Genomic DNA, 25,485 nt, shown 5'->3' with positions numbered 1-25,485 from the left:
TGACATCCAAAGTTTCGTTCATCTGTACAGTTTGATGCCGCTGACCCTATGCAACTCTACACATTTCTTAGTAATTGTATAAAGTCATGCCATTGAGAATCAAAGTGCATACATTCTGACCAATACCTGGAAACTATTTTTTTGAATGGCAAATATGACTGCAGTCCCAGAAGGGGGACACTCCTGTAGGAGCTAGAAAAAAGGTATTTAATCAAATACCCACTGGTATCACCCCAACCTCTTGAGCCTTCCCCTCTAAGGTTATCTTCCTTCTCTTTTTCAGGTATAACATATGTACATGTTTATTTATATGCCACCTCCCCTATTAATCAGTGAGCTCCTGGGGGGGACATATGGGGGTCATATCTTGAGTCTGCAAGTTACTGGTTGAAGGACTTTTAAGACAATTCCATTTCCTTACTGGGGCCTTGGATGCCTCTTTGTTAAAGAAAAGAGAAAGAGTCACTAAATCATCTCCCAAATTACCAAGTTATCTCCCAGTTTGTACCTAAACCAAAGGATCTTTTTTCCAGATTAATGCTGTGTGATCCCAAATTTGGCAGACAGAAGAAAAAATGGGAATTTCTAAAATTGAAAAGCAAATACCAACTTACTCAAGATGTTCCATTCTCCTGTTTATCACATCAGGAAAGGTCCATAACATCAGGATAAGTGACTTGTTTAAGAGGATTAATACAGGGTCATAAAAGTATGGATTTAATGTGTAAGAGACCCTAAAGACTATTCAACTCAATCTTCCCATTTTATATAAAAGGAAACTAAGGCCCAGAGCAAGAAAAATGATTTGCCTCATCACACAGAGAACCACAGAATGGGATTCAAAGAATCCAAGCCGCTGACCTCAAATCCAATGTTCCTTCCATTATACCTTATTTCTTCTTAAATCAAGGAGGCACGCCCAATGTATAGCTTTCAGTTTAGTGGAGAAGGGTTCTTTGCTCATAAGGAATAAGAAAGTTTCTCACTCACATAAAAATTCATGAACCAAGACAATTATATAAAGCCATTTTTGTTGGCTCAGAGCACTTATCAGGCTGATACCATAGTTATCTATTACTTAAAAGGAAATGAGAAAAGTATTTGGTATTTCCTAGAACCTTTGATTCAGTCCCATGAATGTCCATTGGTAGTTATCTCAGACATAGCAGTGGAATTTAATTTACTAGGCTATATTTTCAAATTATTTGTCAACTTTGTGACCAGAATTCTGAGAGTGATGTATCTATGTATGCATGTGTGTAACTGAACTCTAGAACTAGACTATTTATTATAAGATAGTGGGATTTATGCCTAAGAAGGGCAAACTACTCCAGTAACTTTGCCAAAAAAAACCCAAATGGGTCACAAAAAGTCGGGCAGGACTGAAATGACTCAACAATAGCTCAATTTGTGCCAAGCACTGTGCCAGGAGCTGGGAATACAGGTAAAATAAATGGAAGAATCTTTACTACTCAAGAGCTTGTAGGAAATTAACTTTTAAAAGACTGATATTCTAAATTCTGGAGACATTTGAAGTCCATTCACTTGTAAACTTTACATTCTTCAGATCACACCATATTTGATGCCTACTCTCAAGATGTCACAATCTAAGGGGGATACGACATACAAACAACTGTGTGCAAATAAGATCTAGACAGGAAGAACGGGGGGTAGTCTTAGAGGAAAAGCACTAAGGTTGAGGACTGGAAAAGTTTTCTTGCAGAAGGTGAGAATTTAGCTGAAATTTGAAGGAAGTGAGAGAAGGGAGAAGATGAAGATGAGGAGAAGGAACATCCCAGGTATGGGGGAGAGCCAGTGAAAATGCTCACAGTTGGAAGATGAAGCATCTTTCACGGAACTGCAAGAAAGCCATCACCACTGGATCACAGAGTATGTGGAGGGGAGGAAGATGTAAAGAGGGGTCTGCACTAGGGTGGTTTCAGTGTTGAATGAGAGTATATACAAGCCATGTCTGAGAGGCAGAAACAGTAGGACTTGACCACTGATTGAGTATGAGGACTGAGAGAGAGTGAGGAGTTAAAAATGATACAAGGGGGGCAGCTAGGTGGCACAGTGGATAGAGCACCGGCCCTGGAGTCAGGAGTACCTGAGTTCAAATCCAGCCTCAGACACTTAACACTTACTAGCTGTGTGACCCTGGGCAAGTCACTTAACCCCAATTGCCTCACTAAAAAAAAAAAAAAAAAAAAAAAAGATACAAGACCTGTGAGATAGGATGACCAGGAGGATGGGAGATATACTCAATAGTAACAGGGAAGTTAGAAAGAGGGGAAAGTTGAGAAGAACAAGCCCCTCTTACCCTTTGCTCATAATGTTCTCTCTGTCTGCCATGCCACCTGCTTACCCCATCTCTCTGGGACTAATTCTTGCCCACCATTCAAGGCCCAGCCCAGATGCTTCCTCTTTCATGATGAGTTCCCAGGTTTCTCTGGCCAAAATTGTCTTCCTCCTCGAAAATCTCTTATTCTGTGACTAAATCACCTTTTCTGTGACTAGAAGGCCCCTTCTAGTTCTGAATGTGAACCATTAACTTCACATATTTACATGCAAAATCTGATAGTCTGAGAGAAGAAATGTAAAATTGTGAAGGGTTTACATGTCCAAATTAAAATAAAAAAAGAAGGGAGAAGGACATAATGGGAACATAACTGGTCCTTGAGCTCAAGGACCTCGGTTCAAATCCCATCTCTGATATTCAAGACCTCTGTAACCTGCTACAAATTACTCCCTCTTTTGGTTTTTGTTTTGTTTTGTTTTTTGTTTTGTTTTTTTACTCCCCCTTTTTGAGACTTCATTTTCTCCTATGTAAAATGTGAGGGTTGACATCAATTTCTTTTCTTTTCTTTTTTTTTGGTGAGGTAATTGGGGTTAAGTGACTTGCTCAGGGTCACACAGCTAGTAAGTGTTAAGTGTCTGAATCCAGATTTGAACTCAGGTCCTCCTGAATCCGGGGCTGGTGCTCTATCCACTGCACCACCTAGCTGCCCTGACATGAATTTCTAAAATCCTTTCCAGTTTAACTTTTATACGTACTTATTTAATTAGGAAATAAACTAAAAACCACAAGTTTAGTCTTAGAGAGTGCCAAGGCACTGAGAAGTTAAATGACTTGCCCATTTACATTTATACTGCCTGTAAGTGGCACACATGGGCCTCCAGTCTAGGTTTCTGTTTCTGATCTTATTTGACAAACCCAGTGTCAACTTGGCCACTCATCTCTCAAACTTCTGCTTTTGCTGACTGCCTTTGTGTTCTCTTTGTCTTTTTGCCTCTTTCTCTCTGTCTGTTTCTGTCTCTGTCTCTCTCCTTGTACATCTATTTATCAAATCAAATACCAATTATGGTGACTGATCTTACCTACCACTATTCCCTTCTCTGAAGCTTACACCATTCATTTTCTCTTTAGCTGTCTGTTAAATGGAAGGTGTGGGGAGTGCTAAATGTTGGAAAAGATGGGCTTTCTTTTTTTCCACTCCCTTGGCAGTTCTTCCACAGAAAACTCAACAAAGAAGAGATTAAGACTTCAAATAACCCATAGCTCTAAGGGAAACTATTGATAGGTAGACTACAACCTTGGGAACAAAGGCTTGGAAGCATTTTAAAGCCAAATTATCCCAAAGCCCTGCAGCTGAAATCTATAGGCAAGTATCACCTTTAGGAAGTGGAATGCCCCAGACCCAAGAGCATAACCATGAAGAATTAGTCCAAAGTAGGTGCCAGATTGTATCTAGATATAAGACAATGTTTCTAGACACTATATTCTGACTTGTGGTTGTGCACAGAGCCACTAACACTATGATCACCACCTGGTGGCACTGTACTCTATCTGCAAATTCAGTTCTTTTAAAACAAAAATGCCTCATGAAAGTGGTACTTGTAAAACCTAAACTGTGAAAGTGGTGATATCACAGTGATCTTTGTCACAAGGGAGATGTAGATAGTTCAATGCAAATTCATCTCCAGTCCGGAGGGGGTAAAAAAGACCAAAGCATAAAACTATTGAACATGGGCAAGAAGTGTAATTTTTGCAAAAAGAGTAATATTAGTTCTCAGAAAAAAAAATGGAACTTTATGCTGAGATAGACCAACAAATTATAAGACCTGAGACTCCAGTGGGAAAATGTGAATTTATTCATTTATTATTTATTAAAACCTAATAACACCCCAAGGGATCATGGGAAAGTAATTTAATTTCCTTAATAACTAGTATATATCATTTAAAAAATGAGAGTTGAGCCACATGATTTCTAAAGGCCCCTTCTGGCTCTAACATTGCTTGTTCTCCTTTAAAGTTTCTTCCAGTTGTAGCATTCCCCATCTATAGTATTTTAAATAGGCAAGTCCCATGGAGCAGTTGAAGCTTGTAATTAACTATAGGTTAGGGAATTTCTCTCACCCTCCTTTCCATTGGTCCTGGTATCTAACATCAAGGTGGAAAATATCCCCATTCAGAGGTCAAGAAGGGGAAAGAACACCTTAAGGGGGAAGAAGGAAATTGCTTTCTCCTTCCACTCCCAGCATCAGTCATGTATCTTTAAATGGTAGCTCTTCAATCTGTAGGAGGCACTGTATCCATTAGGAAGCAGAGGCTCACACTCCAGACAGAGAGAGAGACAACAAGAAAAAAAAGACAAAAAAACTTTGGCCTGCTTCATTCTAAGTTTGGGTTGATCTACGAGCTCATCATATCAGTGAGTGAGGGCACAGAACAGCATAGCCCAATGCTATTCAGAACTGCTTAGGTCAAAAGATCTTCCAGGCTCAGCCTCCCTAGAAGGGTGGTATGAGGTTCAAGTGGGGTAATGAACGTAATCTTTTTGAAAACCTCAAAGTGTTATATAAATGCCAGATATTATAATTAGCATCAGCCCATAGTCACCAGGCCTCCACTCTGATGAAAACTTCATTCCCTGAGCCTTCTTCTACATATCTGCAGAGCTCAAGTGAAGTTTATAAAGGAATTTAAGGTCCAGGCTCTTCCAGAAAAAAAATGTATACATACAAACTTCTAAGTTTAAGATGAATTTATTAAGATCCTCTTAAGTCTAGATAGCCAACAAAACACTCAATCGAGCCATGATTTATAGAGTTACTGACATGGCTAATATTGCACTATAATTATAATGGAGAATAGGACATAAAAGAGATAATAAGACCTTTTTTATTACTTGAACAAACCTTAAGCACCTACTGTGTGTAGAGCACTGGGATGAGATAGAAAATTTAGATAAGTCATAGTTCCTACCTTCATGGAGTTTAAAATCTAGTTGGAGGAAATACTTGTTTTCCTTCTTCAGTCATTTATCAGTCACGTCTGATGATGCATGACCCCATTTGGGATTTTCTTGGTAAAGATACTGGAGTGGTTTGCGATTAACTTCTCCAGCTCATTTTACAGATGAGGAAACTAAGGCAAACAGGGTTAAGTGACTTGTCCAGGGTTACCCAGCTAGTAAGTGTTCAAGGCCAGATTTGAATTTATGAAAATAAGTCTTCCTTACTGCAGTCCTCACACTTAAATCTAAGAGCTGTGATTTTATAAAATATTTCCTCATACTGCTTGAGAAAATAATTTTAACTAGTCATAGTATGAGTATATTTTTATCTAGCTATAGTATGAAAACTTTTTCATCTGAAAATATTTATTGCTTTCCTGCTAGTGCTATTTCCAGATGCTTGAAAGGTTACCTGACCTGACCAGGACAGAGTAACATATCCTGTACTTGCAAACCCTGCTAATGTCACTTGTCTATTTCTGTGTGTTTGGTGGGATTAAAGACGTGACCTATGGAAGAAAAGGCTAAGGATGTTAGCAATGCCCTCCCCTCCTTGGGTATTATGTTCTCCTTACAAGTAACCCAACTACAGAATTCAAGAGCACAGACCTAATTTTGAAAAAGAAATGGAGGACATGGATTATAGCCAGTGGCTCCAAAGGACCTTCTGGGGTCTGACAAGAGAAGATATGATGCTAGATATATAGTGGTTACTTAATAAATATTCGTTGAATTAAATTGACCCTGGGGAAGAGAGAGACAAAACCTGATCCCTTAATTGAATTAAATCTTCTTCTAATTCCTCCCAACCCAGGCAGGGTTATATGGCCACTCATGGAAGCTCCTTAGCACTGTCAATGACTTGAAATAATGTGTCTTAGGTTATTTTAAAGGATCTAGTACTAATTCAGCCTCCTCCCTCGAAGTCAGGGGCTCTTAACCATTTTTGTACCATAGACCTATCTGGCACTTTGGTGAAATTATCAGAATGATTTTTTAATGAAGGAAATACTGGAATTCAGCTAGAGGTTAGGGAAAATAAAGGTGTGATTTTTTTCCATCCAAATTCGTAGTCCCCCCTGAAATGTATCCATATATTCCAGATTATAACGCCCTACTCTATGTTTTCCTGAAAGGCACCCAGTCAGCCATCTGTTCTGGACAAGCAAGAGAAATAAGAAGGAAGGAAAAAAAATACATAGCAGCAAACAAAATAATTTGTTTATATCATCATCTTCATCAATAAACATTTATTCAGCAGGTACTATGTATGTATGTATGTATGGGACATAATATTGGGCACTAAGGATAGAAAGCAGTATCAGTGAAGTCCCTGTCTTCAAGGAATTAGAGTCGAGTTGGAGACACACGGTGGATAGATAGTGAGGCAGCAGCTAGGTGGTGCAGTGGATAAAGCACCAGCCCTGGATTCAGGAGGACCTGAGTTCAAATCCAACCTCAGACACTGGACACTAGCTGTGTGACCCTGGGCAAGTCACTTAACCCTCATTGCCCCAGGGGAAAAATAACAACAACAACAACAACAACAACAAAAGTGCTGCACAAGGTGGACAGATAAAAAGAATAGATAACAAGGCAGGCTAGCAGTGTAAGAAGTAATTGTGCTCATTTAGATAGAACCTGAAAATTTCCCAAAGTTGTCACCTCAATAACAGGAAAATGGTACTAGTATGGCTATCCTTGTTTTAAAAATGGGGAAGTAGAGGTTCAAAAGGTTCTTGAAGGATGGGGAGGGCATAAACAACTGCAGGGGAGGGAGTTTTATGTACCAAAGTACACATATAACAGAATACTTTAAATTCTCCCTGACTCAGACAAATGATGTCAGAATGGTGACTTTCACTATAGATCCCAGAACCCAGTTTGGCACCAGTGGGAAGCCATCACTCCTTGATAATCCTTTTACCTTTCTGGTAAAAGAATTCAAGATCTTTGCTATATATATTTTTATTCTTTGGGGGAAGAAAAAAGCCAAGGTAACAAATGGTATATATTTTCATAAAAATCTCTAGAATAGAGAATAAAATGTTGATTACAAAGAGAAAGCCCAGGACTCTCAGGTGAAAAGGACGAGGGGAGAAGCAAAGGCAATCTTATAGGCTAGGAAATCGCAGTGTTTCCATCAACGTGACAGGATAGAAAAGGGAATGAAAAATGATGTAGGACTCTTCTGTTTGGGGCTGATTAGAATTTCCCAGAGTGAATGGGAAGGTAGATAGAAGATGTCTCTCATAGGCATCAGTGAGAACATAGTTTAAGGTCAAGGTGCTCACCCTCAAGGGCTACTTTGGTGGGCAGTATGGAACCTTAAACTGCTTATTTGCTGTCAGTCAATGAGTCTCACAAATGAGGGTTCTTGCCCTGGAATCAACAGATCCCCATGGGGTCTGTTGATGGATTTCAGGCATCTGTGAACTCAGATGGGAAGAAATTGACTTCTTTATTTTTATTTGACCTCTAATTTTCATTTATCATTTCCTTCAATTATTTAAAAACATTATTATGAAGAGGCTTCTACAGGCTTCCCTAGCCTGTGAAAGGGGTCCATGTTGCAAGAATGTTTAAGAACCCTTGCATCAAGACAAAAAGTATCAGAGGACAATAATTTTAAATCTGGAAGTGACTTGGGAAGTTATTTAGTCCAATCCAGAATTGCTAAAAGTTGCTCCAACTGGGCAATATACTACAGTGTATTTGTTTTTTGAGCAGGTCTAGGGGAGATCAAGGCTGAGGGTCACTTGGAAATACATGAAAGAACTATGATATAGCTTGCCTTTTCTATAGAGGCAGTGAAGTGATGGGAGACAGCATGGTATAGTAGAATGAAAGTTGGTAGTGAAGCCAGGTGGACCTGGATTCAATTATTGCCTCTGATAAATACTATCTATATAAACTGGACCAAGTTCCTCACCTTGTCAGTGCTGGAGGGGAGTGGTGTCAAATAGAAACAAGGACTGATGGAACCATATGCAAGGATCACTTCAGGTTGTACATTGACTTAGAGAACCACATATTACCATTAACTATGCTCTATTGAATTTTTATTTATTTTGTCAAATATTTCTCAGTTACATTTGAACCTGATGCAGGCTGCACTGTGGAGAGTTATGAGCTGCTACAAGCTTCATATTGGACAACTGTGGTCTAGGCAATTCCTCTAAGGCTAGAAGTTGCAGAGAAAGTGTTGACTTGCATTTGGGGAGGAGTGTTTCTTCACCTTAGAATTCCTTGTACCAATGAAATTAGATATACAATTCCTATCCTTGTCACTTGTGGAGATATAAAGCATTTCACATCTATTATCGCATGTGATGCACATAGTAACCCTCTTCAGTAGGTAGTACAGGTATAATTTTTCTCATATTACCAATATGGGAGAGGTAAAATTATTTCCACAAGATCATGCAGCATAGCCTGATGAAGACCCCAACTAAGTGATCTTTCCATGACATCAGACTGCATAATTTGGGTCTCCATAGGCAGGTAGGTGGTGCTTTGTTCTATTTGGAGGGATATCACATGAAACCATTTTAGAATGGTTACCTACAGAATTGTCATTTCCTGATTCTTTCTCATCCGATCATATTGTCACTGGCTCAGATCCACTTTCACCCATATAGAGTACATAGAAAGGAGAAAGGCACTGAACCAGGGGAAAAGGGAAGATATTTCAGTCTCAGTGCCTGAAATGAGGCTTCTCCTGGCTTAGGTGAATCCCTCTACTTTTGCTACTGATCCCATTCAGTACCTCCTTTGGGACCTTATTCTATTAATCATTCCCTCTCTCATTGTTGCTTGTTGCCTGCCAACAAGCTCAGACCTCTATCATTAAAACACCTTTTCTTTTACCCTGACATCAACTTGTTATCATCCTTTGGTTTCTACTCCTTTATTACACATGTGGATAGCATGTATCTATCTAGGTGCCTACATGTATCACAAGATTATTCCACTGCAGCTGCCTCTATTGCTCATTTACTCTTTAACTTCTTGCAATCTGGCTTCTTGTCTCACAACTATCCTGGCTTTGTGCTCTCAAAGTTCACCTACAGCTGCTTTCTAAATCTGATGCCCTTTTCTCAGGTCTCACACCTCTTGGACTTCATGCAACATTTGGCTCTGTCAACAATGCTCTGCTCTCCCTTTTTCTTCCTGCTGTCCCCCCCTGGTCACCACTGTACTAAGTCCCTAACAGGCTCTTGTGTCTCTGGTCTCTCTCTTCTGGAATCCATCTTAATTTAGTTAACAAAATACTTTCCCCCTAAAGTTCACATCTTTCCAATCACTCTCTGATCAAAAAAAAAAAGAAACAGAAAGCAAAAATCAAAAACTTCAATGCCTCTGTATTACTTCTGGATAAAAAACAAATGTTCCATTGTGACACATTTGTACAGAATTGGTACAAATTGGTATGTGAAGGTTACTTTCCCTTCACTCAATGTTGGAGGCAAACTGGACTGCTAGCTTTTGAACCCAGCAGGATGGTTTTTTGCTTCCATACATTTGTACAGACTGTCTCCAATGATTGGAACACCCTCCTTCCTCATCTCTACCTTTTAGAGTCCTTTTCTTCCCCCCAATTTCAGCTGAAAATGTTTTCTTCCTCCACACATTTTATAAAGCACTATATCAGGATGTCTCCTTTGCCCCTATGTAGACTCTGCCCCCCATGGACATATGATACTTAAATGCATACATGCTGCTCCCCACAGATAGAAGAAAGCTCTTTGAGGTCAGCAACAATGTCATTTTTCATCTTTTATATCTCCAGAGTCTAACATAGGGCCTTGCACATGGTGTGCAACTAATACATATTTAATTAATTGCATTGGATTGGACATCCCTCTAATGCATAGCTTCTCTGAGGTCGCAGTGTGAAGATAATTTGTTACATTTGAAAAAGTGATGTATTTCGAGTCATAACACCTCTAACTACCCCCACCCCCCCACTACTTAATAACTGTGGAAACCTGTTACAAATCATTGAATTTCATAATAGGCAATGTGGTGCAGTGGAAAGAAGTCAAGATTTGTAGAGTGCCTGGGTTCCAATCCTAGATTTACACATTTGTGACCTTGGGAAGGTCACTTGACTCACTAAGCCAAAGGAGGTGGATGGACCTTAAAGATTATCTAGTATAACCCACCTCCCCCATATTACAGAGGATGAAACCAAATTCTAGGGAGTTGAAGAGATTTAATCAAGGTCACAGTTTATAATATATTTTGCCAAGCTACCACTCTTGACCAAGAAAATTCATAAAATCCTAGAGTTGGAAGGGAGCTAAGATATCATGAAGGTGAGCTACCTCATTTCATAGGGAAAGAAACTATGGCATATCATTTGGCATATCATTTAATCTTCTCAAGGACCATTTTCTATGCATAGTCAGTACCTTTTACTTATTTAATAAATGCTTGTTGAATTAAATTGGAGCAATTTGATTGAAGTCACATAATGAGTTAGTGGTAGAGCTAGTAACTTGGGATATTTTCAAGAAGCCCAGAATGGAGCTGTGAAATATACAATGGACCTGATTAGAAATCAGTGACTGGCTCACCTCCCTCTGTCAGCTTGATATTTTTTTCTCAGCCCTTTCCTAATACCACGAGCACAAAATATTTGGCGTATGAAAACAAAGCTTCCCTTGTCTTTCCTCCTAACCTATACCACCAACCCTCCCCCTCCCCAATAGAAATAGCTTTGATCATTGTTGACAGACTCTAATGATGTGATGTAGAACAGGCATCTCCAGGAGGTACTCACCTTTCTCTGTTGAAGATGATAAATTCTTTCCTCACTGTTTCTAAACATTGCTGTAGGTGTCCATTCTTTCAAAGTGTCATGGAGAGGTTGATCATAAATGAAAGAAAACAATCATGGAGAAAAAAAAATGCACACATGGTGAATAGAGAATTCATCATTGACTCAAGAGATGGTTTCAGAGGAATGGACTCAGAAAAATGGGACAGAATTTGGGATTTAAAAGGGTGATTGTTCTCTATTCCACTGAGGGTGATTTTGATCTCATGATGTTTAGAATTTTCATTTCTGCAAGTTATTCTGCATTAATGACATGGAAATCTACGAAACAAGGATAGGACACTTTTGTGAAAAAGAGTGGCAGTCAGAATTCATCAGTACTCTTGACAAAGGAAAACACCACATTTGTCTGAATGGCAAAATTGATTCCAATGTTTTTGTTATGAAAACTCTTTTGATTTGGCCTCCTGCTGTTGAGTGTGAGTGCTTTCATATGCTTCTACATTGCAATATATTGTCTTTCAAATGTTGTGATACTACTTTTAATCATAGTATGAATATAATGATTCTTTGAATTTTCCCCAAGATTCAGGTGACGGTTTTGGATAGTGACTCATGCTCCTTGGGCTGCAGGTTGGCCATCCCTCACATAAATGAAAAGGATAGTATTTGCCATCCTCATTTAAGGCTATAAGAATCTGTAAAAATCTTTTGTTAATGAAGAGTATTTGACTCACCATACTTTTATGAAGTACCCTCCAGCCCCCCAACAACAAAAAGACAACTTATTTGTTGATCAACCTAAACATTGCCTTTTTATGTTTAATTTGAGGTGACTTTAAAAATAAAGTGCCATTGTGTCCAGGAATTCAACCACACCAAAGCATTAGACTGCTAGGCCTCAGGTGGTTCCAAGGAAGCTATGTGGTGCAGTACATAGAATACTGGGTCTGGAGTCTGGAAGACCTAAGTTCAGATCTGGTCTTAGACATATATTGTGTAAACTTTGGTGAGTCATATAACCTCAGGTGGCCTCAGTTTTTTCAACTGTAAAATGGAGATAACAACAGTATGTATCTCACAAGGTACTTGTGAGGATCAAATGAAATATTATTTGTAACGTGCTTAGCACAATGCCTAGCATTAATAAGTGCTAGATAAATGTTTATTCCCTTTCCTTCCTCCAGATGGAACCATACCTCTTCCCACTACCCAAATCAAGGGGAAAGGTAATGAGCAGCCATCTGACTGTTTTCCAATATCCATATGTTGTCGCTCCAGCATTTCAGAAACATCAACGGGCTTTTCTCCTCCAACTGAAAGGTTAAATCACTGGAGAAGGAGAGGAGGAGGATGCATTTGGCATCTTCCAATATTCCTTGATCCTCTGTCACCGGCTAGCTGAGCTATCAATCAGCACAAGAATAATCAGTGAATGATAACTAAAACAATAGTTAGCTGAGCTGTCTGTCAACAGCAGACCAATCAGTGAAGCACAATGACTAATTGAAACAATCTGTGACTGGGCTGATGCTGATCAGTCAGCCAGTAACATTTGAGCTAAGGAGACAGCATAGCCTCCTGTCCTTACATCTTTCTTTGTCCCATAATAATTTATGGAGCTCCATTGATTGAAAATTTCTGGCCAATAACCTGGAGTATGACTGATCTAGAAAAGTCCCTTTAAACTGACCACATCACTAACTTTGTTCTCCACAAGGCCTCCTGCAGTCTTGAACATTCATTTGAAAAGGGAATGAAGGGGACCCTGCCCTCCATCCACCAGAGCCCAGCACCTACCAGGGCACAGCTTTCTTTCCCGCCATCTTTAGATTTGTTTTTGGCGAGCCTCTTCTTCTTTTTATGAAGGGGTTTAGATTCTAGAATCATTTCTTCTAATTCAAAAGTTGGGTCACAATTCAGTCTCCCCTTCTGTTACCAAAGCAGAAAACAGACACAAAATTTTCTTATGAGACTTAAATCTTTAGCTTCAATGAGTAATGGTACTCTATGTGAGGGCTTTCAGCACTTTCTACAGTATTCTGAAAAACAGCCAAATGGAGCCGCCAACATTGCCACCAGGAAGAGCTAACTGGAGAGTAAGAGGCACTTGGATTTTAGCCCTCATTCAGCGTTAGCAATAGAAGGCTGAGGAAGGAGAATTCAGACAACTGTGGGACACCTGTACTCTATTAACATCTACTGGCAAGGTACACACAAGTGAGAGAGCAATAGACCATCGCCACTCCAAGACACTTCGAACAATTGGATTTATTCTTTGGCAACTCACAGAGCTTTACTGAGAACAGAACTTCCCTTGACTTCCATGCCAGAAGGGAATGAAATGAGTTGGGAAAGAGGCCCAAACTAAGCTGCATCAATCAATAAAAATACAGGCAAGGTCCCTACATCTGAGTGTCATGGAAAGAGCTCTGTCCTTAGAATAACATCATCCCCAAATCTTAAAGATAAAAGGGACCTCAGAAGCCACATAGGCAATTCAGAGCTCAATAGGAATTATTTCTATGACATTACCAGCAAGTGGCCATTGGGCATTCCAATGAAGATCCCAGTAAAAAGACCTGCACTATCTCCTGGGGCAAGCCATTCTACCTCTGGACAACATTAGCTGTTAAGAAGTTTTTCATTAAATTGAGGAGAAAATTGTTCATGGATTTGCCCTCAGGGCCAAACAGAACAAATGTAAACCCTAAATATCTAGGTGACATGATAGATAGAGCCCTTGAACCTGGAGTCAGGAGGATCTGAGTTCCAATGTGACCTCAGACACTTACTAACTGTGTAATCCTGGGCAAGTCACTTAACTTCCATGTTCCTTGACTTACTTCTCTGGAAAAGTGGGATTAAAAAAGTAAAGAACTAAAATACCAAAAAAGAAGGCAAGAGGATATTAATCAATTGAGCCAAAGTCTCAATTAATTATTGGAGAATACCTTCTCAAATACCTGAGTCTAAATATGGAAAAGCCCACCAGAGAAAAAACTGGAAGCTACATGATAAGGAAGAAAGTCCTTAGCTGGGTATTCAAGGCTATTTAGTAGCCATTATCATAACAGCAACCATTTATATGGGATTTTAAAGGTTACAAAGCATATTACATATGTTATCTCATCCTATCCTCACAACTCTATGATTCAGAGGCTATTATTATCCCCATTTTACAGGTAAGGAAACTGAGGCCTAGGAAGGTTAAATGACTTGCCTGGGCTCCCATGGCTAGTGTCTTAGGCAGGTTTTAAATTCAGGTCTTCTTGACTCCATGTCTAGTACTCTATCCACTGCACAACTTAGTGATCATTTATATTTCTTTTAATATGCCTCAACCTACCTTTTCAGCTTTATCTTCCTCTAATCCCTATAAATTATAGTGATAATAACAACAGCAAGAGAAACCACAAAATCTATCATTTATATAGCACTTGAAAATCTGCAAACCCCTTTATCTTATTTGATCCTCACAACAACCTCGTGAGGTAGATATTACTCATATTCTGATTTTACGGAAGGGAAATATTGAGGCTGTCAAAGACTAAGTGACCTTCTCAGAGTGACAAGTGTCTGAGGCAAGATTTGAATTCTGTCTAACACTTGATGCATTATTCGTGACTGGGTTCTCTATCATCTTCCACCCCCATCCCCAGAATGACTTCAGTTCTCCTGTCTGTACTTTGGCTCATGAACTTTCCCTCCAACCATATCATTACTATTTTCCTCCTTGGCCCTTTGATATCCTTTCCCCCTTGGTCAGGCAATAGAAAATACATATGATTTGGAATTAAAAGACTTGGGTTTAAATCCCAGCCCTAATTGGACTATGTAATTTAACTTCTAAATTTATTAAGGAAAAAATGGTGGTACAGTGGTTGGAGTGCAGGGCCTGGAGTCAGGAAGATTCATATTCTAGAATTCAACTCTTACCTCAGACACTTACTAGCTGTGTGACCTAGGAAAGTCATTTAACCCCATTTGCCTCGGTTTCCTCATCTATAAGAATGAGCTAGAGGAGGAAATGGCAAACCACTCCAGTATCTTTGCCAAACACCAAACGGTGTCACAAAGAGCTGGACATGACTGAAAAACTGAACAACAACAAATATTTTTTAATCCACAATAATAGAGGTGGAATGCTACTGGACCTATATGAGCTAAAAGTACCCTTCCAACTACAAATCTACATTCCGACACACTCAAATGATCTTACTAATATATTCTCTGATTTAGAACAAATTATTTTCTATCTCTGGGCCTCAGTTTCTTTCTCTGTAAAATAAAGTGTTGAAATACATATCTAAGGTCCCTTCCAGTGCTGACTCCAGAGACTTACAGAGCCATTATAAATTACCAAATCAATTTTCACCACAGAAAAAAAAAACTAGATTATCATGGAATGACTGTTTTGAAAACAGAAGTTTCAGGAAAAAGAACAATGCCATGAAAATGTAAAGTGAAATAGAAATTGTTAGGCAACTGTAACGATTGGAATAACGCCACCTGCTGGAGACTTACTGTAGAAGAGTTCTGCCCATGAAGCGAAGGTCTTTGAGGGCAAGACCAGGAGTCTTTTCTTTGGCATCAGGAAGTGACGCGGACTAGTGGGAGGAGGAAGGAAGAGACTGGCGCTCACTCTCGCGCTCTTTCCTGAGGACTCTGGCGGAGAAGGGAGCTAGAAATGTGCTCTCCCTTTAATAGATAGGAATCTAGGCCTTTCTCTCTCTTTACCAAATTCTTATTCTCCTTAATAAATGCTTAAAAGTCTAACTCTTGCTAAAGCTTATAATTTATTGGCGACCACTCATTAGATATTTTAGACAGTTTAGCTAGAATTTTAACCCTTAACACAACTTAACGACTTAACTCCCTGGGTGACCCCAGATAAATCACTGTCACCTCTCTGAGGGTCAGTTCATTCATCTGTAAAGTGATGGGTCTGTAAATAGATGATACTTAAAGACTTGTTCCAAGTTAACAATCCATTTGTTTTATGTTCTTAAGGTGCCTTTAAGCACTAACATTTTATGTTGTAAGGTTCATTCTAGGTCTCACATTTTTGTTGTAGCTCTTCTAATATCCTTTCTAATTCCAATATACTATCTCCTTAGGATCATAGATTGGAGTGAAAAAGAATGTAAGAAGGCATCTAAATACAACCTCCTCATTTTACAGGTCCAAATGGATTTTAAATGGTAGATAAATGATGAGTCAATGAGTTTGATGTTTGTAAGTTGGCTGCATTCTCAATATGAGTCAAGAGTGTGACCTCAAAGTTCATGAAAGGTTAGCCTATATCAATAAAACCATCATATCCAAAATTAGTGGAGGTGTTCTAATCCTGTGGTCCCATACCTTAGACAGATCTTATTTGTATGATTATGTTCAGTCTTAGATGCCAGATTATAGAAAAGTCATTGAGAAGATGAAGCAGGTAAATGGATAGTAAGGATATTTGAAGCCATGCATATAAGGTTTGCTACAAAGAAGCAGCAATGCTTAGTCTAGAAAATACCATTCTATGTCTTTATATCTCCATTTGCAGAGTACCTTCCACTTTTTTTTCTTTTCTTGCTTTGCTTGCCTTTGCCTTTTCCCTCTCCCCCTTTCCCTTTCCCCTTTCCATTTATCCCTTTAACCTTTTTCCTTTCCCCCTTTTCTTCTTTTTCCTTTCCTCCTTTCCCTTCTCTGCTTTATCCCTCTTCTCCTTCCTCTATTCCCCTCCCCCTTTCCATTTTTCCCTTTCCTCTTTCTCCTTTCCCCCTTCCCCCTTTTATCTTTTCACCTCTTCTACTCTCAAAAGGATACCTTTTATTTTTTAATAATAAACATTTTTATTTATAGTTTTGAGTCCCAAATTTCATCCCTCCTTCCGTTCCTCCCCTCCACACTTCCTTAGGTGGTAAGCAATCATATATGTATTATACATGTGCAGTTATGTAAAACATTACCACATTAGTCATTCCATACAAGAAAATTTGAATAAAGAAAGTGAAAAATAGTGTGCTTCAGTCTGTGTTCAATCAATATCAGTTCTTTCTTTAGAGGTGGATAGTATGTTTCATCATTAGTCCTTTGGGATTCTCTTGGATCATTGTATTGCTGAGAAGAGTTAAGTCATTCACAGTTCCTCATCAAACAATATTACCGTCTCTATGCACAATGTTCTCTTGGTTCTGTTTACTTGAATATACGTCAGTTCATACAAATCTTTCCAGGCTTTTCTGAAATTGTCCGGCTCGTCATTTCTTATAGCACAATAATATTCCATCAACATCATATACCACAGCTTGTTTATCCATTACCAAATTGATGGGCATTCCTTTGATTTCCAATTCTTAGTCAACAAAAAAAGAGCTGCTATACTAGACCTCTTATTGAGAAAATTCTCCCTACCCAGGCAGATCAGTTGCTTTTCTTTAATTTAAAGTCTTAGAGAGTTGTTTCGGGGCAATGAGAGATTATGTAACTTGCCTAAAGTCACACAGCCAGTCTGTGTCAAAGGCAGAATTTGAATCCAAATCTTCCTGACTCCAAAGCCATTTTTCTAACCATGATTTTATTTTTCCTCCTAGTGTGAACATTTCAAGTGCTTAATAAATGTCTCTTGAATCCAATCATAATCTTTAAATATTTGAAAGTCTATCAAGTACAAGAGACATTAGACTTAAGGTTGTAAATCCTGGAGGCCAGAACTAGGATAATGGGTGGAAATTGCATAGAGGCACATTTCACACCTATATAAGGAAGACTTATATAAGGAAGAGTTGTCTCAAAATTGAATTGGTTGCCTTAGATGTAATGGGTTCCCTGTCATTGGAAATCTTCAACCAGTAGCTGGATGATTGATTACTTTCCAGGGGTGCTTTAAAGGCAGTTGTACTTCTTCAGGTACTTTTTGGATTAGATGAGCTTTGAGGTGATACCTAACTTTGTGACACTATGATTCAAAAAGCCTAGAAAATTGAAGGGAGAGCTAATCACACAGTAGTCTGAATCATATGTGAAAACAATGGAAGGGGTATTTGGGATGAGGAATCCAATGGAACATCAACTCACATTTGGAACAAAACCTGGTGTCATCGCCTTCTCCAGCACTGCATCCCAGTTCATATCAGCTAAGTATGGAGAGCTTTGAATATCTACAAGGCTGGAAAGCCGGCTCTCAGGGTCTTTTGTCAGAAGCTGTAATTACAAAACAGAAAAAGAAAATATTTCCCTCACTTCACATGTTTAACAAGTTCAAGGTCTGGTGAAAATCCTGAAATTTAAGTGGCTAAAATGATCAATAAATTATATTATTGCTTTGCATTAATCGAGTTCCTTCTTGCTGAGGTTGTCCACATACTCTGAGAAATTCATCTTGGATCAGTAGAAGAATAGCAGATTAAGGAACTGAAACTTATAGAAGAGAAACCCAGAAAGTTATAAAGCGAATCAGTAAATCAATAAGCACCTACTGTATGCCCATCACTATGCTAAGTGCTGGGAGTACAAAAGAAAACACAAGATAATCCCTATTTTCAAGGAGCCCACAGTGTAATCATGGAGACAACATGCAAACAACTACATAAAAACAAGATATACATGGGGAAAACCGGAGATAACCAAGAGAGAAAACACTAGAATTAAAGCTGATCAGGTGGGATTTTACTTAGCACTTAAAGGAGGTCAGGAAGCTGAGATTTCAGTTAGCATTAAAAGAAGTAAAGCAGTAGAGATGAGGAGGAAGAGTTTTCCAGATATGCGGAACAGCTAATGAAAATGCCTGGAATTGAGAGATGGGCTATCAAGTGTGAAGAACAACAAGGTTATGGGACATTCAGCTTGAGGTGTCTAATAGGCAGCTGGAAACATGAGTCTGGATGTATGGAGAGGTTAGAGCTGAACAAATAAATCTGGAAATCATCAACATAGAGATAATAATTGAAACTATGAGAACTGATGAGATGTCCAAGTCAAACAACATTCGTCCTCTTCTTCCTTCTCTTCCTCCATAACCACCATTACTATTATTAATATGTGATGTTGCATAGTGTTTTCAGAGACAATTTGGATAAGTAGATAATTTTTGAGTTGAGAACATCTAGGTTCAAATTTTGCCTCTGACATACACACAACTGTGTGATCTTGGCCAAGTCACTTAACTTATCAATGTCCCTAGACAACTATTTAAGTTACAAAAATAGAAGCCAACTGCAATGATAGAGGGTATTTCCTCACTGGGAATTCACCATAGTAATGAAATTATGGTCCAGATTCGATCTTTATCCCCATAAAACTTAGCACTTTAAAATTTTCAAAGTACTATATACATTTACAGTTTCATCTTAGATTCACAACACCAAAGTAATTATTACAGACATTATTATTCCATTTTATAAGTGAACAAATAACACCAGCTAGCATTTATATAGTGCTTTAAAGTTTGCAAAATACTTTACAAATATCTCATTTGATGCTTACATTCCTGGGAGGTATATGCTATTATTATCTCCATTTTATGGAAACTAAAGCAACCAAAGATTTAATGACTGGCCCTGGGTCACACAGCTTTAATTGTCTGAGGTAAGATCTGAACTCAGGTTTTCCAGACTTCATATACTGCAACCACAGTACTACCTAGCTAAAGGTCATAAAGGTAGTATTTATCACGTAACAGCTAGGAAACTGGACTTGTCAGAAAAACCTGGGTTTGAATTCTGCCCCCATATAATTGCTAGCTGTATTACCCTGGGAAAATCACTTAATCTCACTGTGCCTCAGTTTCCTCACCTGTAAAATGAGGGGGTTGGACTCGATGGCCTCTAAGATCCCTTCCAGGTCTACATCATTGACTCTAAGATTGTGTGGTTAAGTGACTTGCTCATGGACATAATCGCCAATAAGTGGCAAAATCAGGCCTTCCTGTCCCCAAATTTATAGTAGTATCAGTAAGATAATGTTGCATAGTGAACAGAGAGGTTATTTCTGAGCCAGGATAATCTATGCTATTAGGATTAAGTGATTTTACATGGTCATTTAGCCAGTAAGAATCAGAGCTAGGATGGATCCACCCAGGCTTTCATTCCTAAATTTAAAGTTAAAGTAGTATCAATGTGAACAGTGAGGCAGCCTGGCATAGTCGATGGAGAGATGGTCTCTGAACCAGCACAAACTGAGTTCCAATTTCATCTCTGAGGCATACAGGTTCTGGGACCCTGAGCAAGTCACTTAACTCCTAAATGCTCTAGGCAATCCTTTAAGTTTCTGAAAGGATTTCAGCTTATATTGGTAGAGGGAGTTTTCTCAGCTTGAATTTCCCTGTATGAATGGAAATACAGTTACAGTCCCCATCCCTAGTTTAGTTGGAATAGTGAAGAAGTGGAAACAGATGAGAGAGATACTGCCAAGGTCAATGATAATAGGACTTGGAAATAAGAGATGAGGAAGAACGAGCAATCAAAGGTGACTCCAGAGCCACAATCCCGGTGTCAATAATAACTGGGAGCCAAGAGGAGGTTCAGGTGGCTTCTGATAAGCTGTGTAGCTCATCACACTGTCTGAGACAAAGTGATCTGAGATTTCAGCATTACTTGAGAATACAGGGAAAATGTAATGGAGAAGTAGCCTTCTGTGACAGAGAGATTAAAAGAACAGGACCTAATTCCTCTCCTAAGCTTTTTCCCTCTCTTCTTCAAAAGGAGCAATTTTGTTGACTGATTGGTGAGGTGGAGAACACAGCGCAAACAATGTAATCAATCTTCTTCACCTTATTATTATACTTAGGGTTTCTTCTGCTCTGACATTTTTGTCTACTCCTCAAATTTGCAACAATTTAAGAAATTCATTAAAGGTCAGTGGCTTGTATCTCAATTTGTATCGAACTCAAAATATCTTTTTGAAAAAAAAATAATTTTTGTCTAGATTAGCCAAACTTTGATATTTTATATATCAAGCAGTATAATTTTATGAGCAAACCAAAAGTGAGTAAAAAAAAAATCAGTGTTTATAGCCTAGTTCTGCCATTTGCTATCTGGGTAACCTTGGGTAAATCACTTAAACTCTTAAGATATGAGCATCCTCATTTGTAAAATTTAAGGCTTATATTAATTTTAGCTCCATATTCTATGATCCCAGAATTTACAAAAATGAAAGGAAAACAAAGCAAAAGGGGAGCTTAGAGACAGATTATTTAGTACAATACTTTTTCCCCGCATTAGATATCAAAAAAGTACATTTTCACCAATAGCAGGTGTAATAGAGAAGAGGAAACCCTGGAGTTGGATTCAAAAGATTGTAGATCAAGTTCTGACCATCACTAAGATCTCTGTAACCATGAGCAGGTCGTACGTTCTGAGCTTTCTTTACTAAACAACAAAATTAAAAGCCTTTAGTTTTTCCCTGTTTCCTGAATAAAATAAATTTCATACTCCTTTGCCTGGCATTTGAAGCCCTCCACAATCCACTAATACCCGGCCTTTGTCCAGCCTAATTTGATGTAACTCCCCATCCACGCAAACTAGTCTCTTCTCTGCCTCTGTTCCTACCTCTCCATATTTTTCCACCTCTGTGCCAAGGCAAGTGCTGTTCCTGTGCCTGTTATATTCACCCTCTTAACTATTTACCTGCTAAAATCTTGTTGTTGTTCATCCTTTGTTCTCAAAGAGGATCAATGTCATCACAAGGGTAATGTTTTGAATTGCACATTAACTGGATTTAAGTGAGACAGAGCTGCACAAATGCATCAGCTTCACCTTCTCCTTGCCTCATCAAAGGCCAGTGGCAAGTAAAAAAGTTAAGATAATTGGTGATTGCCCAGGATGCAGTGGGTGACTCACTTTTCTAAATTAAGGTCTTTCCTAGGTCTCTGCTAAATTCTTGTTTATCCTTTAAAATTCATCTTAGATGCCACTTCCATCATGAAACTTTCCTTGATGACCCCCCCCCCAGCCCTTTATGATTTTCCCCCTAAGAATTGATCTAGTGAAGATAAAAGATCACTTTTACATTTTCCTAATAAACTCTAAGTTCCATCAAGACAAGTACCATGTCTTAGCTAAACCTTGCATCATGTTCCCACCATGGTGTATACTGCACACATTAGCAGATGTATAATTAATTATACATTATAATCTGAAATATGTGGATAATAATATTCATAATTATCAACTCACATTAATGGGGGAAAGGCTCTGGAACTATAACATTCTAGTAAACAACTAGGCTAGTATGGTTCACTTTGGCCAGAGTGGGAAAGTGGGATCCTATATGCAAAAGAGCTAAAAAAATAAAGAACTAGGGGGGCAGCTAGGTGGCACAGTAGATAGAGCACCGGCCCTGGATTCAGAAGGACCTGAGTTTAAATCTGGCCTCAGACACTTGACACTTACTAGCTGTGTGACCTTGGGCAAGTCACTTAACCCCAATTGCCTCACCAAAACAAACAAACAAACAAACAAACAAACAAACAAACAAACAAACAAACAAACAAACAAATAAATAAATGAATAAATAAATAAATAAATAAATAAGGATTGGGTTTTTTGTTTGTTTGCAGAAATTTCCACAGGATTTCCTTTTTTTCCCTGGGTAAAGGTGTTAAAAGGATTATTTTATTCTCCATGGCTTTGCAATTGTTTTTACAAATTATTTTCTTATTCATTTATGAATTGCATCTCTAGTAAGAAGTCTTTTATTTTTGATTTTTTTAAATTCTGAATTTAAGAAATAAAATAAGCATTTCCTTAATATAGTAGAAAAAAAGTTGTTTGCATATAAAACTGCAAATCTATTATGGACAACTTAATATTCCTTTTGTATATAATAAAGTTTTAATACTTTATTCCCAGTCACTGGTCTAACTTTCTTGCCTTCAAATTCCATCTAAAATGCCACCTTTTATGAGAAGCCATTCCTGATCCCTGTCAATACTAGTACCTTTCCTCTGTTGATTATCTCCTGTTTTTCTTATATGTAGCTTTTTTCTACATAATTATTTGCATATTGTCTCCTTGATTTGACTGAGCTCCTTGAGGACAGGGACTATTTTTGTTTGTTTGTTTTGGGGAGGGAAACTGTATCCTCAGAGCTCAACATGACTCCTGGCACTTAATAAATGCTAATTGACTGACTATGGGTATACTCCAGAGCTTCTTCCTGGACCCTCCTCTCTTCTCATTTAGTGATCTAATCAGCTTCTCTGGGTTCATTAGGCATCTCTATGCAGATGATTCAAAGATCTAGATAGAGCCCTAGTCTCTCTCCCTACCTCTAGTCCCATCTTACCAACAGCACATCTCCAATTGGCTGTCCTGTATAAATCTGAAACTTGATTGGCCCAAGACAGAATTCTTTATTTTCCCTCCAACCCATACCACCTCCTTTTCTTTTTCTGTTGATAAGATCATCTTCTCATTCTCCTCCATTTGGAACCTCCAGTTGTTCTTGATTCTTCCCTCTCCCTCAATCCACCCCATATCCACTCAGTTGTTGAGTCTTGTTGAATATATCTTTACAATAATACATCATTCATTAGTCCCTTTTTGTATACTCACACAGTCACAACACTAGTTCAGGTCCTTATTACCTCTCCTTTTGACAAGTATAAGAGTCTCCTCATTACATTTCCAGCTTCTAGACTTATATTAGTTGTTTCTCCTTCTAATCTCCCTTTCATTGAGCTGACAAAATAATGATCATGTCACTCCCCTACTCAAGTACCTTCTGGGATTCCTGTTTCCTCAAGGAAAAAAATAGAAGCTCCTCAACTTGATATTAAATACCATTCATCATCTGACTCAAGCCTCCTTTTCCAGGGTCACTGTGCATAATTGCTTTTTACCAACTCTATTTTCAAGCCAATTAAATAACTTACTGTTCTCCAAAGTTGGCCATCCATATACCTGCATCAATGCCTCTGCATAAACTGTTCCCTAAGTCTTTGCTTTGTTCTTTAGAAACTCCTGGCTTCCTTCAGTGTCTTTCTTTCTCTCTTTCTTTCTTTTTTGCGGGGCAGTTGGGGTTAAGTGACTTGCCCAAGGTCATACAGCCAGTAAGTGTTAAGTGTCTGAGGCCGGATTTGAACTCAGGTACTCCTGAATCCAGGGTCAGTGCTCTATCCACTGCACCATCTAGCTGCCCCCAGTGTCTTTCTTGAACCCCTTAATTATCAGGACTTTTTTGCTCTTTCAAAATAGAATATATGTATATGTGTGTATGTATACACACATATACATATATATACATATACAGATATGTGTGTAAATATATACATATATGTGTACATGCAGACACACATATATTATATATAGATAAATATATGTATATATATACATATATACATAAATGCACACACACACACACAAAGTTATATTCCATCCACTCACCTTTCTGTATAATAAAAACTCTTTGAGGGAAGGGCCTACTTTTCATTCATTCTTGTATCATTCATACCTAGAAGCACTTTGAACATACTAATACTTGATAAATAATTTCTACTTAATAATTTGACTTAATGATTAATTATAAGTATTAAAGAAATTAATTTAATTTATGAATATCTAATTATAACTTTTGTAAATGAATTTAGTAAACTTAATTTGCCTAATAATGTAAAAAAAATTAAATTCCTTCAAAGTTAGCCAGCCTAATAGGTGGTAGAAAGTCAGTCTGTGAAGAGGGGGATAGAGATAACTAGGGATTCCCAGTTTATCAGTCCCACAGAGGGATGCTGGAACTTTGGGTTTACAAAGGCTGAGCCTGACCCTGGTCCCCTGGAAGCCTCCTCTCCCTTACCTTTTTCAATAATGCCACCATTCCTTTACACCATGTGGAGGAGTAGTGAACCCGTTCTACTTTGAACATGTTGAGGATCTCATCGATTGGTGTGGCTGAATGGATTTCATAAGGTCTCTGAAAAAAAAAAGGAGAAAAAACAGTGAGCATATGGCCTTCTTACTGAGCATTAGCTGAGACCTATAACCCTGGGAAAATCATTTCATCTCTCTGGGCCTCTGGTTCCTCATTTATACAATGAGGATAATGTTTGCCCAATCAATGACCACAAGGGAACATTGAGGAAAGTCCTGTGTAGAACTTATCACACTATATAAATTGTGTTATTAATCCTTCATGTAGGCCCTTCTTTGATGCCTCATGCTATGCAGGTTTTTGATGACTGCCACTTGGAGAAGTTCTAGCACTTTTTCCTGGGCAGGAATAGTTTCAAATTTGGGATAAGTAATGGACTGTTTTTGTTTTCTGAGGACCTAATTAATTAACCATCATTCAATTAATATTATTAAGCATTTTTGTATCTGACTCTAGCTTTGTAGATTCAAAGAAAATATCACAGTTCCTGTCTTCAAGGAACTTATGTTCTCATGGAAAAGACAACATAGATAATGAATAGAT

General features: G+C 38.4%; 1 protein-coding gene across 1 annotated transcript in view; it reads right to left on the bottom strand.

Annotated features, from left to right (window-relative positions):
• STK32B (serine/threonine kinase 32B) overlaps positions 1 to 25,485 on the bottom strand; it is a 373,335-nt gene that overhangs the window by 2,951 nt on the left and 344,899 nt on the right. The window contains exons 8-11 of the mRNA XM_043971280.1: positions 24,868 to 24,984; positions 18,151 to 18,276; positions 12,883 to 13,014; positions 11,086 to 11,150 (exon numbers count right to left, since the gene is read on the bottom strand). Of these exons, the coding sequence (XP_043827215.1) occupies positions 11,086 to 11,150; positions 12,883 to 13,014; positions 18,151 to 18,276; positions 24,868 to 24,984 (440 nt within the window). The remainder of the gene's footprint in view (positions 1 to 11,085; positions 11,151 to 12,882; positions 13,015 to 18,150; positions 18,277 to 24,867; positions 24,985 to 25,485) is intronic.

This window comes from Dromiciops gliroides, chromosome 6, assembly GCF_019393635.1.
Source record: "Dromiciops gliroides isolate mDroGli1 chromosome 6, mDroGli1.pri, whole genome shotgun sequence".
Taxonomy (NCBI): domain Eukaryota; kingdom Metazoa; phylum Chordata; class Mammalia; order Microbiotheria; family Microbiotheriidae; genus Dromiciops; species Dromiciops gliroides.
Note: the sequence above shows the minus strand (reverse complement) of the source record. Positions and strands in the feature narration are given on the sequence as shown.